The sequence below is a fragment of the Podarcis raffonei genome, chromosome 6, assembly GCF_027172205.1.
Source record: "Podarcis raffonei isolate rPodRaf1 chromosome 6, rPodRaf1.pri, whole genome shotgun sequence".
NCBI lineage: Eukaryota > Metazoa > Chordata > Lepidosauria > Squamata > Lacertidae > Podarcis > Podarcis raffonei.
Window position 1 is genome coordinate 18,233,173 of NC_070607.1, and position 17,824 is coordinate 18,250,996.

Here is a 17,824-nt window from a genome sequence, read left to right on the forward strand (position 1 = left end):
TGCCAGGTCTTACCTACACATGTCGGTGGTTGTGACCACTCTTTATTTTGACATGTTATATTAGGCGATCCAGAGATTTCAAAACCTTCATGGCACTGATAATGCACCTCGTCGTCAGGCAGATAGATCTCTGCTGTCCCCGCCACAATATCAGCACTGGCAACTGCAGGGGGCTCTCCGCATATTGCATCTACATGGGGAGAGGAAACCAACAAATAAGCTTTTCCTCCACAAATTGTGCTTTCTGCATAATAGATACCCATCATTCTTCTTAAAAAAAGAATACCAGAACCTAATGTGAACAAACACAAAGATAAGAGTGCAAGAGCTTAATGCAAGCAAACCTTGCTTACAGACAGGGTCACCAACTTCTCAAAACCATTGCAGGGGCCCCATGCAACTGTTGGGATACTGCCAGGGAAATATGGCCCATCATGGCCCCCACGTCGCCTCCGGACATCCATCGATCTCCCGTAGATACAGTATCAGCAATTAGCGACACGAGCTCCAGAAAATAGCTTGCCACATTCCAGAACTGATGCACGCTCTATCAGCAGAATTCGCACAGTGAAAGTTGCACGCAGGAGAGTATCATTTAGAAGTTTATTCAGCGTTGGACAGAACAAAGAAAAAACTTGACTGCCTGCTTCGGTATGCTCAGGCACAGAGAGTGAAACGAAAGCAATAGAAAACATAAACTTCCTGTGAACAGGAAATACGCAGACTCTGTGACTCACAAAGCCTGCCTTTTAAGGTGGAACGGAAATATCCTAACAGCAACGCCCTGTTGTCACATGTGCAACATCACATAGAGCTGGGCGGTGGAGCCAAATGAGGCTGCAGCACGACCCCAGCAGCAGGTGGACCCCGTCCTCCCCAGCCAGCTGCCGTGCAAGGGAAAGAGGTAAAGGGACCCCTGACCGTTAGGTCCAGTCGCGGACGACTCTGGGGTTGTGGTGCTCATCTCGCTTTACTGGCTGAGGGAGCTGGCATACAGCTTCCAGGTCATGTGGCCAGCATGACTAAGCTGCTTCTGGCGAACCAGAGCAGCGCACAGAAACGCCGTTTACCTTCCCGCCGGAGCAGTACCTAATTATCTACTTGCACTTTGATGTGCTTTCAGACTGCTAGGTTGGCAGGAGCAGGAACCGAGCAATAGGAGCTCACCCCATCGCGGGGATTCGAACCACCGACCTTCCAATCAGCAAGCCCTAGGCTCAGTGGTTTAATCCACAGCGCCACCCGCGTCCCTGTGCAAGGGAAAGAAGTCACCCCCAAATGTCTCGGCCCCTAGGAGTTGGTGCCTATGTTTACAGATCATGGTTAAGGAGGACCAAGCTTACCTGCAATCCTGCTGTCCAATGCCTAACTAAAGCCAAACATTGGTTTAACTGCCACACCTGCATGCAAAGATCAACAGTGGGTCCAACAGTTAAGAAGGCAGTTTCTACAAATGCTGTGAGGGGCAGATGGGGCTCACCAACTAGGTAGCCCATCTAGGAGAAGGAAAGCTCTGATCCTGAATCTTCACTGCCTTGCGGGATATCTTTAGGAGAAGGGAAGTAAACTCTACACAAATCCAGAGCAGAGTCCCTAAAACAGTTGGATGGCACCTTGAACACCTCATTCCAGCAACTGCTACAGCCAAGCTGGTGCCAAATGTATTGCTCTGCTTTCCTTCAGACCACATCAGTGAAGCCAAAAGGGGGGTCTTCTTGTCTGGGCAGCCCAGGAAAAATGAGAAGCTGGAAGAACTGAAATTGACAGATCCATCCATACCTCAGACAGATAGTTATTTTAACCCAAGGCCATTTAGTTTAAGTACAGTGGTACCTCAGGTTACATACATTTCAGGTTACATACGCTTCAGGTTACACATTCCACTAACCCAGAAATAGTGCTTCAGGTTAAGAACTTTGCTTCAGGATAAGAACAGAAATCGGGCTCCGGCAGTGCGGCAGCAGCAGGAGGCCCCATTAGCTAAAGTGGTGCTTCAGGTTAAGAACAGTTTCAGGTTAAGAACGGACCTCCGGAACGAATTAAGTACTTAACCTGAGGTACCACTGTATCTCTAAGATACTTGATTTGTTCTGCTATAATATAGGCCAAGTTAAGCTCTATGTCACATAGATTTCAGTGGGAAGAATAACTACGTTCTCAAACTCGGCTGGATGTTGCCACTGCCCTTTAATTGAATTGTATTAGGCAATATTATTTCTTCAGGGCAGAGTTTAAATTTGACAAAGGGATGTCTACAATTATGACGGCAGCCGAACCTGGGATTCAGCACTAAATTCCTAAATATAACCATCAGAAAACCAATTTACAATGTGTATCACTTAGTTTACATCAGGGGTGGGGAAGTTTAAGCCTGGGGACAGGATTTAAATGCAGCCAGCCTCTGAGGCCCTACAATCTAATGGTGGGGCAAAAATGCCCCACTCCACAATAAAGAATAAATGTTGCCCCCAACCGCCCATTCCACTCATCCAAACATACCAAGTTCTAAAAAAGCATCCATTCCATTCATCCATGCATGCAATGTCATGATCCCCGTTTCCCAATGCCTTCATTGGCAATTAATATTGGCAGAGCGGGGATCTACATTCCTCTCTGCAATGCTTTTGAGATTGGAGATGGAGGAGGAGTCAGGAGGTTGCCTTGTGGGGAATGATGGAAGGTTGGAGTAATCACTGCTGTTTGCCCTCTCTGTTTGTGAGGCATGGGAGTGATGCAAAGAAGGAGCTGTTGCCCCCACCATAACTTGCAACAGTGTTCACACCACCAGAGAGGATTTGCCAGAATGCATTTTGGCAAAGAACTAGTGCTGGCAGTAAGAGCCTTCATCTAAAAACTTACTGTTTTCAGTTTTTTAATGTTATATAGATTTCCCAGGAAGATTCCAACCCGAGAAGAGGTTACGTGTGTGCTGTGGGCCCACTTCTTCCTGGGTTGATAAGGGAGGTACAGTACGATGGGACACACTGCTTGCAGGGACTGCTCAAGTGCTGATACAAATAAAAGGGTATCCTAGGGCAGCAGGAAGGCTGCACTAGAAGGACCCGTGATGTTGATCAGAAGCTCTCTTTTCTCTAAGCGTAGGAGTGGCTGACCACTTCTCTGATTTGTCAGAGAACAGTCTGCATCTAGTAGCATTCACATAAATCGGAAGCTGTCTTTTCCCACAAATACCCATTCATTGCTGAACTGGAGCAAACAGCAATCCACAGAAAAGCTCACAGATATGGAGCTTTAAAGCTTGGAGCTCTGCCTAGAAAGTGCAGGATGAAAGGTCAGTGTGGATGAGCCCAGATTCTTGCCTGATCGAGCACACTACAGTGGTACCTTGATTTAAGAACAGCTTAGTTTATGAACAAATTGGAAATAGAATGCTGCAAACCTGGAAGTAGGTGTTTTGGTTTATGAACTTTGCCTTGGAAGCGGAACATGTTCCGCTTCCTGTTGAGTGTGTTCTGTTTGTAAATTGAGTCCCCCGCTGCTAATCAGAGGCTTCCTGTTGAGTCCTGAGCACCACACAATACAGAGGTGACATTTGGATCTTTTGTGTTTGCTATATTTTTGTGTTTTTGTTTATGTGGCTTTTACATTTTTTTGACTGTGACTTGTTCTTCGTTTTATGGGACTGACTTGTGACTGTGGCTTGTGCCTTCGTTTTTGTGACCGTGTGGAACCCAGTACAGCTACTGGTTGATTGTGTGACTGCAGAAATGGATAAAAGCCCCCCATCCAAACAATGACTATCATCAGTGTACATAAGGGAAAAAAATAATTTTAATTTTTATCATCTACAATACTGTCTTATTTATTTTATAGTACAGTACATTGATTATTGCCTTTATTTTATGGATCAATGGTCTCGTTAGATAGTAAAATTCATGTTAAATTGCTGTTTTACGGGTTGTTTTTCATCGTCTGGAACAGATTAATCCATTTTCCATTACTTTCTATGGAAAAGCACACCTTGGTTTAAGAACACTTTGGTTTAAGAACGGACTTCCAGAACGGATTAAGTTCGTAAACCGATGTAGCACTGTATTGCCAATGCTGATCAGCAGAACTCTCCAAGGTATCACCAGAGTTCATTCCAAGCCTTTCTACCCCAGATCATTTTAACTGGAGATGTAAAGGATTTAAGCAGAATCACATTTGTGAGCCTAAACATCTACAGAGATGAACTTGCTTGTTCACTATGCCCCTTGCTGTTCAAACCAGTGCTTGAATTGCTCTGTTCCCAGAAGCAAACTACCTTTAGAATTGTTACCCAGGCAAAACATGCAACATACCTTCACAGGTTGAAGCTTCCGACCATTTTCCTTTGTGGCATGTAATATTCCGTGGTCCTTCTGTAGCATAACCTGGTGCACAGTTGAAAGGTATCAGGTCCCCAGACTTATAGCGATTTTTTATTACTCCTTCATATGCAGCATCAATGAGTATGGGGGGCTCCCCACACGACTTTTCTGAGAAGATAATACAAATGAAAATATGATTCTCAAAAAATATCACCATACCTGTGTCTGGATTTCCCTACTAAAATACTGAACAAAGCTGCATTTCAAAGGCTGAAGGGAGTTGTGTGTTGTCGGTTGTTTTCCCCCCAAGAGTGAGATATGAAGGCAGGCAGAAAGTGGGCAGAGGGATCAGTAATCAGAGAAGTTCACAATGGGTTAAATGTTGAAGAACATAAATATTACTGGGAAAGAAAACAGATGGTTTAGTAATTGAATATGTCTGCTATGACCAATCTACAGAATTTAGATACATGTTTAAGTCTGGCCAGGTCCTTAGTCCAGAGGTTTTCAAACTTTTATACCACCTTCCTAATTTCCTGCTCTCAAGTTTCAATTTGACTCCCAAAGAAATCCAAAATATTGAGGGATTCTGGAGTCACAACCTAAAGCACATTCTCAGTTTAAGCAGGACAGTGGCTATACCCAGTGCTTTTTTTCCTGGGGTACGCATACTCCTAAACATTTTGTGAATCTTTGTACTTTTGTCCATTTACTGTATTTATTTTCCCCAATCTGAACTATAAAATGGTGATTTTCTTGAGTCAAAATGAGAGTACCCCTAAACACTTTCTTAGAAAATAAGCACTGGCTGTATCTGTTGAGTTTTGCCACTGTCCCACATAATCTTACAGTAGAGCCCATAATACACATTTTGCCTTTTGCTGCTGTGCATTACAGGGGAAAACCAGTAAATGTGGATCAGGTTCTATCGATCAAGTTTTTTTTCACAGACGCTTGTCTGTTCTGACTAGGGATGGTAAGCCAGTAAACCAACTTCTCACTGAGAAGCCCCTGAAAAGTTTCTGAGACATTCAAGTGCTGCCCAAAACCAAAAGCAAGGTCATGGTTGAAATATTAAAGCAACAAAATGTTGGACTGCAAGTTGAATTACCCTCAACTCTGCAAGGGGGAGAATATTTCAAAACTCTGAATGTTTGCTGGTTGGCAGGACACTTCAAGTGAGGCAGTGTCACAATTTCTATAGGTTTGGCAAAATGTCTTCCATGCATAGTCTTGATGGAATAAGACTGAAGTCTCATTGAAAGCTCTTCATTGGCTATATAGTTACCCTCCACTTTTGAATGGAAGCTGAGGTCCAGCTCTGAGGGTCTAGGAAATAAACAACTATCTGACTTTTAGAAGACATCTGAAGGCAACCCTGTTTAGGGAAGTTTTTAATGTTTGATGTTTTATTGTGTTTTTAATAAACACAATATTTTTAATAAACACAATATTCCCAGAGTGGCTGGGAAAACACAGCCAGATGGGTGGAGTATAAATAATAAATTATTATTATATCATAAATGTATTTTCTTACCTCTGCAAGTTGGCGGTGGGGACCACTCCCTATTTTCGCATGTTGAAGTACTTGATTCCCCAAGTTCAAAACCTTCATGGCAATGATACTCCACACTTTCACCAGAAAGATACTTTCTCTGGGATCTATTATTTACCTCACCATGGGCAATTGCAGGGGGATCTCCACATCTTGAAACTGGAAAGGGAGTTATATAGCATGCGGTCTTCATGAATGCACTTAAATGGCATAAAAACATTTCCAGAGTGTTTTATATGCAGAACTGCTCCCTCCTTTTTCATCTGGTAGAAAGTTTCAGAGGCAGCCAATTCAAAGTCAGTTTGCGTGTGGAGGTCCCCAAGCCACCCCTCAAAATAATTCACAAATCACACATAATTTTTGTTTAAGGTTTTTGGCATAATTTTGGCCACAACTTTATTAAAATACATAATCTGTGAGTGGTTGCTTAGGCGTTGGTTAAGACTATCTGTCCCCCCGCCTGGGACAGAACTGACTTTCCAAACTCCCTCGGAAGCCAGTGAAGGGAAAACAATATTGGGGATCAGTTGAGCTGAGTGACAGTCCCTCACCGCTCACCCAACCTGCTCCCCAAGGCTTGCCGGCCCTGGTCCCATTTCAGGGATTGGACGAAATTGTGGCAAGCCCCAGGATTCCTTTAACGGAATTCCCTTCCACACCACCATTGGAGGGGCAGGCCCAGCCTATCCTTACCCCTCCTCCACCAATTTTTATAACCAATGCCTAACCGCAACCTTACAAGTTGTGACGAATTGCTAAGTAGTAGGCAAAAACCAAATGGCACCAGCCAATCAGCCAAATGGACAAAATTCCTACTAGGCCCCTGCCCCGACAGCAGACGACCCCATGACAGGCATAGCAAAGTCAACCGGAACACAGGGCGGGCAGTCGGGTGATCCGATGCACTCAGCGAAAGAGAAAGCAAAAGCTGAGTGCCCCAATATTTAAAGCCTTTGGTCCCACCCACCAATTGCTACATGCAATTTGCCCCAGCAACCCAGCAACCCAGCCATCCAATCATTGCCCCAGGCCATCATCATTTTACCTGCCTGGCAACAGAGGGTTGGCCAGGCAGACCCCACCACAACACGTGCTCTCATTTTAGGGAGAACATGCTTTACAAAGTGAGGCAGGGAAGAAAGAAATTTGGAGGCTTATAGTATTGCTTTGATATCTGTTATTTTATTAATATGTGCACTGCAGATGGGAGAGTGGTTAGGTACCTAGACACCCTAAGTAGGTTTACCAATAAGTTTTTTCCAGTTAAGTGAGTCAGTGGGGGTTATTCTCATAAAAATGCACTTAGGATTTCAGCTACACTTTCCATTCCGTAGTTCAGGGGTTGTCAACCTGGTCTCTACCGCCCACTATTGGGCATTTCAGGATTCTAGGTGGGCGGTAGGGGGTTCTACGGCACAAACTGAATCCTCCTCCCATCGAGCACTGGTGGGCGGTAAGGGAATTTTACCATCAAGAAAGATGCATTAGTGGGCATTAGGTATAAAAAGGTTAACTACTCCTGCCTTAGTTATTTCAAACCATAGCGGCAGGTCGTAAGGCTACTTAGCTCAGTACTATGAATAGTATCTTTCATGGAATGCAAGATTTTATCTTCTCCTTTTATGCCCAATTATAGGTTGCCAACGAAATATGCAGGGTGCAATGCCATTGTCTTGAAAGTTGGAGAATGGAGGAGTTATTTGCAGCCAAGCGGTCTCCTTCAGGCATTCAAGTTCTGTATGCAAAATGAAGGCCTGTGTAAGGAGGGGGGTGGCAACTCCCTCCTTCCTCTATGCATGTTCACTGAATGCCTGAACAAAGTTTGTACGCCCAAAACGGCTTCAGCCCAGTATACCTGAAGGAGTGTCTCCACTCCCATCCTTCAGCCCAGACACTGAGATCCTCCTCCAAGGGCCTTCTGGTGGTTCCCTCACTGCGAGAAGTGAGATTACAGGGAACCAGGCAGAAGGCCTTCTCGGTAGTGGCGTTCGGACTATGGAAGGCCCTCCCATCAGATGTCAAGGAAATAAATAGCTATCTGATTTTTAGAAGACATCTGAAGGCAGCCCTGTTTAGGGAAGTTTTTAATGATTGATATTTTATCGTGTTTTTAATATTCTCTTGGAAGTTGCCTAGAGTGGCTAGGAAACCCAGCCAGATGGGCATGGTAAAAACAAGAAAATTATTTATTTATTTATTTATTTATTTGTTTGTTATTATTATTCTGCCTGGGTATGCAAAGAAGAGTGGGATATACAGTCAATCAATCAGATCACATCATATATTTTGCTTCATCAGCTGTGTAGGGGACAACAGGGGAAGAGTGTAAGACACTTGGTTGCTACTTATGGCATCAGGTGCCATTCATGTTACATCTAATTCCTGCCATTCTATTGAGCCGTTCCCAAACTTATTGGAGAGAAATTCACCATGGAGCACTATCTCCACCCTTATACCAAAGAAAAATATTTATTTATTTTCCTTTCCAATCTCTTCGTAGAGCACTTGGAGATGCTTTGTGGAGCACCGAGTGCTCCATGGAGCAGAGTTTGGGAAACACTGATCTATTGAATAAGCATCTTTATTACCTCACAAGTGCATTACTATTTATAAAAAAGGTAAAGGACCCCTAGATGGGTTGCGGCACTCATCTCGCTTTCAGGCCAAGGGAGCCAGTGTTTGCCCACAGACAGCTTTCCGGGTCATGTGGCCAGCATGATTAAACCACTTCTGGCACAATGGAACACCATGACAGAAACCAGAGTGCATGGAAACGCCGTTTACCTTCCCGCCACAGCAGTACCTATTTATCTACTTGCACTGGCATGCTTTTGAACTGCTAGGTTGGCAGGAGCTGGGCAGAGCAACGGGAGCTTACCCCATTGCAGCAAGCCCAAGAGGCTCAGTGGTTTAGACCACAGCAACACCCACATTCTTGGTTTGAAGGTTTGAATCCCCATTATTAAATAAGAACATAAGAAGAGCCTGATGGGTCAATGGCCCTTCTCGGCCAGCGTTCTGTTCTTCAAGTGGGCAGCAAATGTCTGTTGGAGACCTACAAGCCTGATCTGAGCGTAAGAGCAGTCTCCCTTCCTGTGATTTGCAGCAACTGGTATATGCAAAGCATAGACATCAATGGCTTTCTCCAGTCCTCTTTTTAAGCCATCTAACTTGGTGGCTATCAATGTCTTCTGTATGAGTAGGTTCCAAAGTTTAACTGTGTCCTTAGAATAATTTGAGAGAGGAATTGCCATTTTTAGGCCACATTGTCATTTATATTTTCTAGTTTCTTTTCATTTTTAAAAAGTTATGCTTCTTTAGATTATAAATCACACACCACCACCCTCAATTCTCTGACTTCTTGAAAATAAAAAAGGGAAATATGAAAGGAAGATCATACTAACCTAAACAGCGTGGTGGGGTTTGCCACTTTCCATTGTCACATTTTATTTTTTGTGGCCCTTGAAGAAAGAAGTTCTCCTGACATCTGAAGCTTATCTCCTCACCACTCTTATAGTTTCTCGTATCAGTTATGTCAATGGCATTGGGAAGCTGAGGTGGTGGTGGACAGAATGCTTTAATAAATAAATAAAAGTCCATTAGAATTCAATGATATAAAGTTATGCAAGGAAACTATGAAAAGGGAGCATCTAGTCAAACCTCCTTATCCCTTGAATGGATTCAATGTTGCAATGAGTTAGTTGCATTGGTCTTGGACCAAAGAGCTGCCTGGTAAAACCTGCAAAAGAAGCAGAACTTCTCCAGTTTAGTTCCAGTGAGATCCCCATGTTGCCTCATCAGGCTCTCCAAAACTCAGTGCAGGTGAGGTGTCTGTCTACAGAAGTGTGGAGAGTTGCTGCCACTCCTGAAATTTATATTTGCATGCTACCCTTCCTCTATTGCAGTGTTTTAACCTGCGTATGGTTCAGTTCAGCTTTGCACGCTTCTTGTGGTATACCAAAAAGGTTCTTGCTGGCAACCTAAATCTGACATGTGAACTCAACCCAGATTTTACTATTATAAAGCTACTGGAAGGTCACTGTTGAGAAAGTAGCAAGATACGCCACCCAATCCAGTTTTATGTGTTTCTGAATCCTGGGCACCACAGTTGACCTCCAGGGATGGTGCTCTCAGACAGGGATGCAGAAGGGCAAATGTACCCTGTGCCTCTATTTGCAAGAACCAACAGCCTGTAGTGACTGCTTTGCAAGCTGCTTTGCAAGCTGCTTGGGTTGATTGATTGCCTTTCCCATGTGGCAGCAATGCTTCTGCTCCTGAAGTGGATAAACTAATATCCTGATCTCACACCAGCCGAGTACATAAGGCATGCAGAATTCATGCAATCTTAAAGGAAGCTTTATGTGATCTTTCCAAAGGAGCTGAGTCTAGCCTACCCAGGAAGGCACTCCTGAACAGGTCTGTCCCACTCTTGCTTCCAGTGGCCACATCTGTCACTCAAGTTGAGAAACCATGCATTTGTATATAGCATGCAAAACTGTGCCTATGCATTCTGGCTCAGGTGACCATTTTCCATTAACACATTTTGTTTTATGTTGATTGGAACCACAGGTGTAGGTTACAACGTTGTTGTGCATGAACTTTTTCTCCAGAGAAGCATATGGTACAAACTCTGCATTCTGTGGACGTGTACATTTTGCTGCAACATCTAATGATTCAAATATTGTTCAAGTAAAGTTGTTTGTTAGCAAATCACAATCAAATGGAGTTAATCAACTAGAAAATCTCACTGGTATTTTTCATGCACATCTATTTTCCAATACGCCTTTCAGTCTTTATTGCAGTCAATCCTTGCAGCAGTTTGGGAGGAGAAACCATAATTATTGCCTTTTTTTATAGGGCAGCTGAGGTGAAGAAGTAGTAACAGACTTGATTAAGACCACAAAGTATGTCTGTGGCAGAAGTCTCCTGGCAGTAGGTCTAATTTCCCGTCCAATGGATCACAAGCATATAATTGCTTATGTTAATAAATGGTAATTAAATATGAAAAGTGTCTATATATATATGAGTTGCATTTATTTGTAATGGTATAGCTTGACACTCAGCTCTATTTCTCCTTTACATCTCCAAGTGAGGCAGTGGAAGTGTTGGACCAGTGTCTTGCCTTGGAAATGGACTGGATGAGAACCAACAAACTGAAGCTCAATCCAGATAAGACTGAGCTACTGTTAGTGGGTGGTTTCCTAGACCAGATAGGTGGGAGGTCGCCTGCTCTTGATGGGGTTACACTTCCTCTGAAGGAGCAGGGTCGTAGCTTGGGGGTACTCCTGGATCCTTTGCTGTCGCTCGAGGCTCAGGTAGCCCAGAGTGCCTTCCCTCAGCTTCGGCTGGTGGCCCAGCTACTCCCCTATCTGGACAGGGATAGCCTAACTGCTCTTGTTTATGCTCTGGTAACCTCAAGGTTAGATTACGGCAATGTGTTATATGTAGGGCTGCCTCTGAAGATGGTTTGGAAACATCAGCTGGTGCAGAATTCAGTGGCCAGGCTGCTCACTGGAGCAAGGCTGTTTGAGCATATTACACTGATCCTGGTCCAACTGCACTGGCTACCAATTAGTTTCTGGTCTCGATTCAAAGTGCTGGTTTTGACCTATAAAGCCTTAAACAGCTCAGGACCACAATACCTCAAGGACCGCCTCTTTCCCTATGAACCTACCCAGACCCTGAGATCATCTTCTGAGGCCCTTCTTCATGTGCCTCCTCCTCGAGAGGTCCAGAGGGTGACAAAACGACAATGGGCCTTCTCTGCACTGGCTCCCTGTCTGTGGAATGCTCTCCCCAGGGAAGTTTGCCTGGCGCATTCATTATACACTGTTAAGGCGCCAGGCAAAAACTTTCCTTTTTAACCAGGCCTTTGGTTGATCTGATTTACCCTTCTGTTTTTTTTGGGGGGGGGCTATTGGCTTGTTGTTTCTGTTTTTATTATGTATTTTGTGGTTTTATATCTTGATTTTATTCTGCAAACCGCCTTGAGACTCCTGGATGTAGGGTGGTATATAAATTCAATAAACAATAATAATAGCTTACCAACACATGATGGTAACTCCCACTGCCCATGCAGACACACAGCTTCTTTAGTTCCAACAATGTAAAATCTTTCATTACATTCATATGCCACAGTTTCGCCATGCAGATATCTATCTGAGTCAACACTAGCAGGGCGTCCATTTCTAATATTTGGAGGTACTTCACAAGTTCTGGGCTCCTCTGTTGAAAACAGAAGGAAATGATGTGAAACAAAACATGAGTTCTTTATTTTCTTAAAATTATAATCTCAGTCCCCAGTTGTTTTGGCTGCTCATTCTCTTCAGCCTCTCCTACATGCCAGATAAAAAATGCCAAGGGCAGCTTGTCAGGACTGGTCGTTGTCCTCTTCAGATCACCACACAAATGCTTCTTGTTCTTTTATAAAACTTTTTATTGCATATTAACAAAACATTCTTATAAACGGTTCTTAACTATTATTCCTCAGAGTCACTTCTTTCAGATACCTTCTGAGCTCTGCTTCTCCGTGACCAGCCACTCTCAAAATGTCGAACGCACCCTTCCCTTCGCTTTCCCGCTCTTTTTTCTAACCTCCTGGCTAGAGCTGGCTTGTATCTCCCCTTCTCCGAATCTGAGCTAGAACTTAAGCCTTTCCTTTCCTGGGAACAGCCGGTCCCACCCTGTTGTTCCTGTTGCTCTCTTCTATTAGATTCACTGCTCTCCTTCCCCCCTTGGGGAATACTTTCTCCCTATGAGAAACTGGAAACTTCTAACTCTTCCCTGACACAGCTCTTCATTTTTCAGCTCATCAGTATATATTGCAGAAGTAGAATGAAGAGGCAGACTTTGATATTATTATGGCTTGTATGATTTTAACTTCATTCTTAATAACTGGGCATTGATTTGTTGTTATTTTTCTCTGTTCAGTTTTGAACTTATTTCCAGTTCTAAGCATTGGAAACTTAAGACTGGAATTTAGAAATGGCTTCTTTTATACCACATTTGGGTAAACATAGCATTTCAATGATAAAGCAAAGCATGAAGACACTTAAGATGGTCTGATTCTGCTTCATATGGAGACATCAAATGTTACGCTCCACTTTCCCATCGGCAGACCTTTTTCGTCTCCTGCAACTGGGAAACTTCTGGGACTTCCCAGCATGTAAATAGAAAAGAAATCCTAGTGGAATATATGCACATGGTGGACTTTGCTGAGTTAACAAAAACAGTTTTATCTGCACATAGCATTTGCTCTGTGAACATGCCTTAGTTGCACCTGTAATTTACCTTTGCAGAGTGGTAAAGATGTCCACTGTCCATCCAAACACTCAATCAACTTTGATCCAGTCATTGTAAATCCAAAATTACACTTGTATTCCACCTTTTCTCCATGTTCATATTCTTCCTGAAGGTCACCGCTAATACTGCCATCCGCAATGCTAGGGGGTGGCTGACAAGGATCGACGTGTTCTGGAAGTAAGAGAGCACCACTTCAGTCTTGTATCTGTTGACTCAAAATAAGTCTAGACAGCACACCCTTCCACATAGAATTTTCACAATTATGAAATGATGTTGGATGTGCTGAGTTCCAGCCAGTTGTGTGGAATGGATGGTGTCATTGATGTGGGAAAGACTCAAATGATCAGCACTACTCATGTAGCTCCTAGTTTCACCCACTACCCACAACTGCGTTGAGGAAGCCAGGGGGAAATAGTTGCCATGTTGCTGAATGAACCCCCCCCCCCAGCTACAAATAGGTAGGGATGCTCACACAGGGCCATTCTGGGGTTACTCCTGCTTTACATAATTTTGCTTATGGTAGCAAGGAATGTAACCCCTGCATATGATGAAATTTACCTGTATCAAATGGAACTATATAACGGAGTATATTGCATGTATAATATACCATATTTTCCCATATAATTTTGTGTTTCATTTCATTTCAGGCATTTTCTTTCTCTTTCAAAACTCAGCAATGCAGAGACAGCTTGGACATAACTGGCTGGTCGATGCAATATGCAGGCAATGTGAGCAAATCTCAATCAGGTTGGAACCAGCAAATTCCCTACATAAATCTGTTAAAAACAGATTCTTCCTCCATTGCTATACATGGAGCTGCCTTTATTTATATGTAATCCAAACTCCAGCAGCTAATTTGCTCACCCCATTGTGCAGATTCGAACCCCCGACCTTCCAATTAGCAAGCCCAAGAGGCTTAGTGGTTGAGACCACAGCGCCATCGGCGTCACCTCCTTCCCATACTCCATTGACCATACAACACTAAACAAAATGTATATATGTATACACTAGCCAGTGAAATCTTCCCCAGTAAGACTTGGGAGAAACATTACTAAAAAAGGCTGCCAGTAAATTTTTAAGAGTAACAAGCGCACTGATATTTACTTTTTGTATAAGCTATGAAAAAAATTGCATACCTTTACATGTTGGGGGCTGTGGAGACCATCCAAAATGATAACACTGGGCAGAGTCAGGCCCAACTCTTTTGTAGTTTCCGCGGCAGGAAAATGTCACCACGTCTCCATGCTGATATTGGTTCTTTCTAGGGTCAAGTAGCCCATTCTCCAGAAGGAAACCATCACAATGTATTGCTAAAGGAAATGTTGAGCAAAGCAAATTGAATATAATTAAGTGCATTTCAAAACAAACATGCCTGAAATTAAACTGCTGAGCAAAATGTTTGCAAATGTTCATCAAACTTATTGCAGGCTTGCATAACCTCTGACCCCCTGGGAGTGGAGACCAATAAATCTTTAACAAGACAGCATGCCATGTTTCTCAGCTATTGGGTGAGTCCACCCTCCACATACCTTCAAAATTTCCATGCCTAAAAATCTCTCTAGAAGAAGTCAAATTCTATTTTTTCACAACAACAACAACAACTGGCACACTCAGGTGAGTTGCTGGTGCTACTCTTAATCTAGAAGATGGTGTGAATTCTTTAAACAACCTGAGCTTGTATATATTCCATTAACGTTTTGCTTTCCTGTTGTTTTTTCTTCATTCTTTACATTCCAGGTGAAGGATTCTTATCAGTCTGCCTGCATGGAGGAACCACTGCAAAAAGGTGCTTCAGTTGGGGTATTTTATTCTCAGGTGTTTTCTATGAACTCTGAGCAAGCCAAACACATTGCCTGACTCCTATATGTAGCAATTTCATCTACAGAATCAGATTGCTAAAAATGCAGATTCATATCTTACTTTATTACATCCGAGATGAATACATATATTCTTACTGATCATTATTAATTAGATCACTGATGCATGCCAACTGGAGGTATTTTAGTTATGTAAAATCATTAGGAATCACTGGGAGAAAATTACTTGAAGAAAATAAAGGATCTTGCTTGTTATAGCAATATCTGAAGAGAAACCAGAGTATTGCTGGTTATGACATACTAGATAATCCTAAAGTCTATATCTAGGATAATTGGAGGCCTTGCTTCTGAAAGATTATAAACTAGTGGCCTGTGTATGTAACCACATAGAAAATATCAGTGAAACAAACCTTGTTTGATGGACAAAGGCTGTGTTATATAATTATATTTGGTTGTGTTATGTAATTATATAATTAAACAATGATAAATTATAACTTACGTAGACATTCAGGATTTGGACTCCATCCATTCTCTGTGCATACTACATGGTCACTTGTGGCCTTTTTAATGGTTTCAAACCCATCTTTACATTTGAAGTGAAGTATTTCTTCAAACAAGAAAACCGATTGACTTGTGTTAAAGATTTCATTATTTTGAGTTGGCACTTGGCATGTCTCTGAGGAAATAAAGAATGAATTTTATTTATGATCAGTTTTATAGTATCAGTTTACATGCTCTAAAATCTGGCTACTTCAGACTCCATGAGCATACGTGTGAAATTAAGATTTTATTTTTTTTTGCCCCGACTAGGTGAGAGCACGCGAGGATCCCGCTCTGGAGGAGGGTTTCCCAGGGCACCAACGAGCAGCACTCGAAAAGCTGGGACACCCCGAAAGTCGTTGAACTTTTTTAAAGGAAGATTGGAGGAAGACCCCAAAACTGAACTTTTTTTTAGGAAGTCCCCAAGATTGAAGGGTTTTTTTTCCAGGAAGACCCCAAGATTGAGCTTTTTTTTCAGGAAGACCCCAAAACTTTTAAAAAGGAAACCAGCGAAATTGTTGAAACCTGAAAGTTGCTGAACTTTTTTTAAAACAAACCCTAAAGTTGTTAAGGATGTCCCAGACTTCTTCTTCTCTCCTCTAGGTCCCAGACCTAGATGAGAGAAGAAGAAGAAAAATAGAGAAAGGAAAAGAACAGGAAGATAAAGGAAGGGAAGAAGAAGTAGATGAAGAGGAAGAGGAAGAGTAAGAGGGAGCAGTGGAAGAAGAAGAGGAAGAAGAGGAAGAGGATACAGAAAACAAAACCACTCGAATTTAAATTATTAGTTGTTTGTAGATTGGAAAGTAAACATAATAATGAATCTGAAAATTTTGTCATGGAATGTGAACGGTTTGAATGAAAAAACCAAAAGGAATAAAATTGTGAATGTTCTGAAAAGAAAGAATCTTGATTTAATTTGCATACAGGAGACACACGTGACTAAAAAGCATAAAGATATCTTGATAAACAAAAAACTGGGGGATGAGTTCATAAATTCTATTGCGGAAAAAAAAGAGGGGTAGCGATATATGTCAAAGAAAAATGGGAACCCAAATTGATCTGCAAAGATGATGAAGGAAGGATTTTGGGGGTACAAATTAATTTCCAGGGTGAAAAATTTAACATGATAAACATATATGCCCCGAACCTGAATAAATTGGAATTTTTTAAGAAATTGGAACAAATATTACTGGAGTTAGAGTGTAACAAGACGATATTATTGGGAGATTTTAATGGAGTGCCGGCACCAGAAATAGATAGACAACCAGAAAAGAAAAAATGTAACCAAGGGAAACTGCCAAGATCCTTTAACAATTTGGAGGAAAATTTAGATTTAATAGACATTTGGAGATACAAACACCCAATAGAGAAGCATTTCACCTTCTTTTCAGAGCCATATAAAAGCTGGGGCAGAATTGATCAAATCTGGGTCTCAAGAGAACTTACATTAAGAACTTCAAAGTGTGAAATCCAACCTAGAACCCTCTCTGATCATAATTCGATAGTTTTTGAAATAAAAGGTGTATCACAGGGTGGGTTCAGATGGAGAATGAATGAATATTTATTGGACAGTGAAGATGTTATTGAAAAGGCCAAAGCCACCCTAAAAGACTATTTCAGTTTGAATCTTAATAAAGAAACAAGTATAGATGTAGTCTGGGATGCCAGCAAGGCGGTCCTAAGAGGGTTTTTTATTCAGCAAAACAGCTATAAGAGGAAAGTAAGAGAACAAAAGAAAGAGGAAATCCTTAGTCAGTTAAGAGAATGTGAGAAAAAATTAACAACAAATCCGAAAGACGAACAAAACATACAAATAATAAAAATGTTACAAACACAGTATTCAATGTTAACAAGTCAAGAAATTGAATGGAAAATTAAGTTAGTGAAACAAAAATATTTCGAATCAGCTAACAAAACAGGTAAACTATTAGCTTGGCAATTGAGAAGAAGGCAAAAACAAAATGTGATAAATAAGATAAAAATAGAGGAGCAATTGATAGAAGATCCAAAAGAAATAAAGGAAAATTTCCTCAAATTTTATGAGAAATTGTATAAAAAGGAAGACGAAGAGATAACCCAAATAGAAAAATACTTAGAAGACTACAGCGGGAAGACTATAACAGAGGAGGAAAGAACTCAATTAAATAAACCCATAAAAGTAGAAGAGATCCAGGATGCGATAAGGAACATGAAACCAGGGAAAGCCCCAAGACCGGATGGATTGTCAGCTAAATATTATAAAGTATTAGAAAACCACCTAACGCCAGTGCTATGTGACATCATGAATAGCATATTAA

General features: G+C 41.9%; 1 protein-coding gene across 1 annotated transcript in view; it reads right to left on the minus strand.

Annotated features, from left to right (window-relative positions):
• The window catches only part of CFHR5 (complement factor H related 5), a 57,252-nt gene that overhangs the window by 39,133 nt on the left and 295 nt on the right, over positions 1–17,824 (minus strand). The window contains exons 2-11 of the mRNA XM_053390966.1: positions 15,487–15,663; positions 14,307–14,480; positions 13,159–13,341; positions 11,914–12,093; positions 10,324–10,534; positions 9,982–10,037; positions 9,273–9,443; positions 5,851–6,027; positions 4,305–4,481; positions 14–190 (exon numbers count right to left, since the gene is read on the minus strand). Coding sequence (XP_053246941.1) covers positions 14–190; positions 4,305–4,481; positions 5,851–6,027; positions 9,273–9,443; positions 9,982–10,037; positions 10,324–10,534; positions 11,914–12,093; positions 13,159–13,341; positions 14,307–14,480; positions 15,487–15,663 — 1,683 coding nt within the window. The remainder of the gene's footprint in view (positions 1–13; positions 191–4,304; positions 4,482–5,850; positions 6,028–9,272; positions 9,444–9,981; positions 10,038–10,323; positions 10,535–11,913; positions 12,094–13,158; positions 13,342–14,306; positions 14,481–15,486; positions 15,664–17,824) is intronic.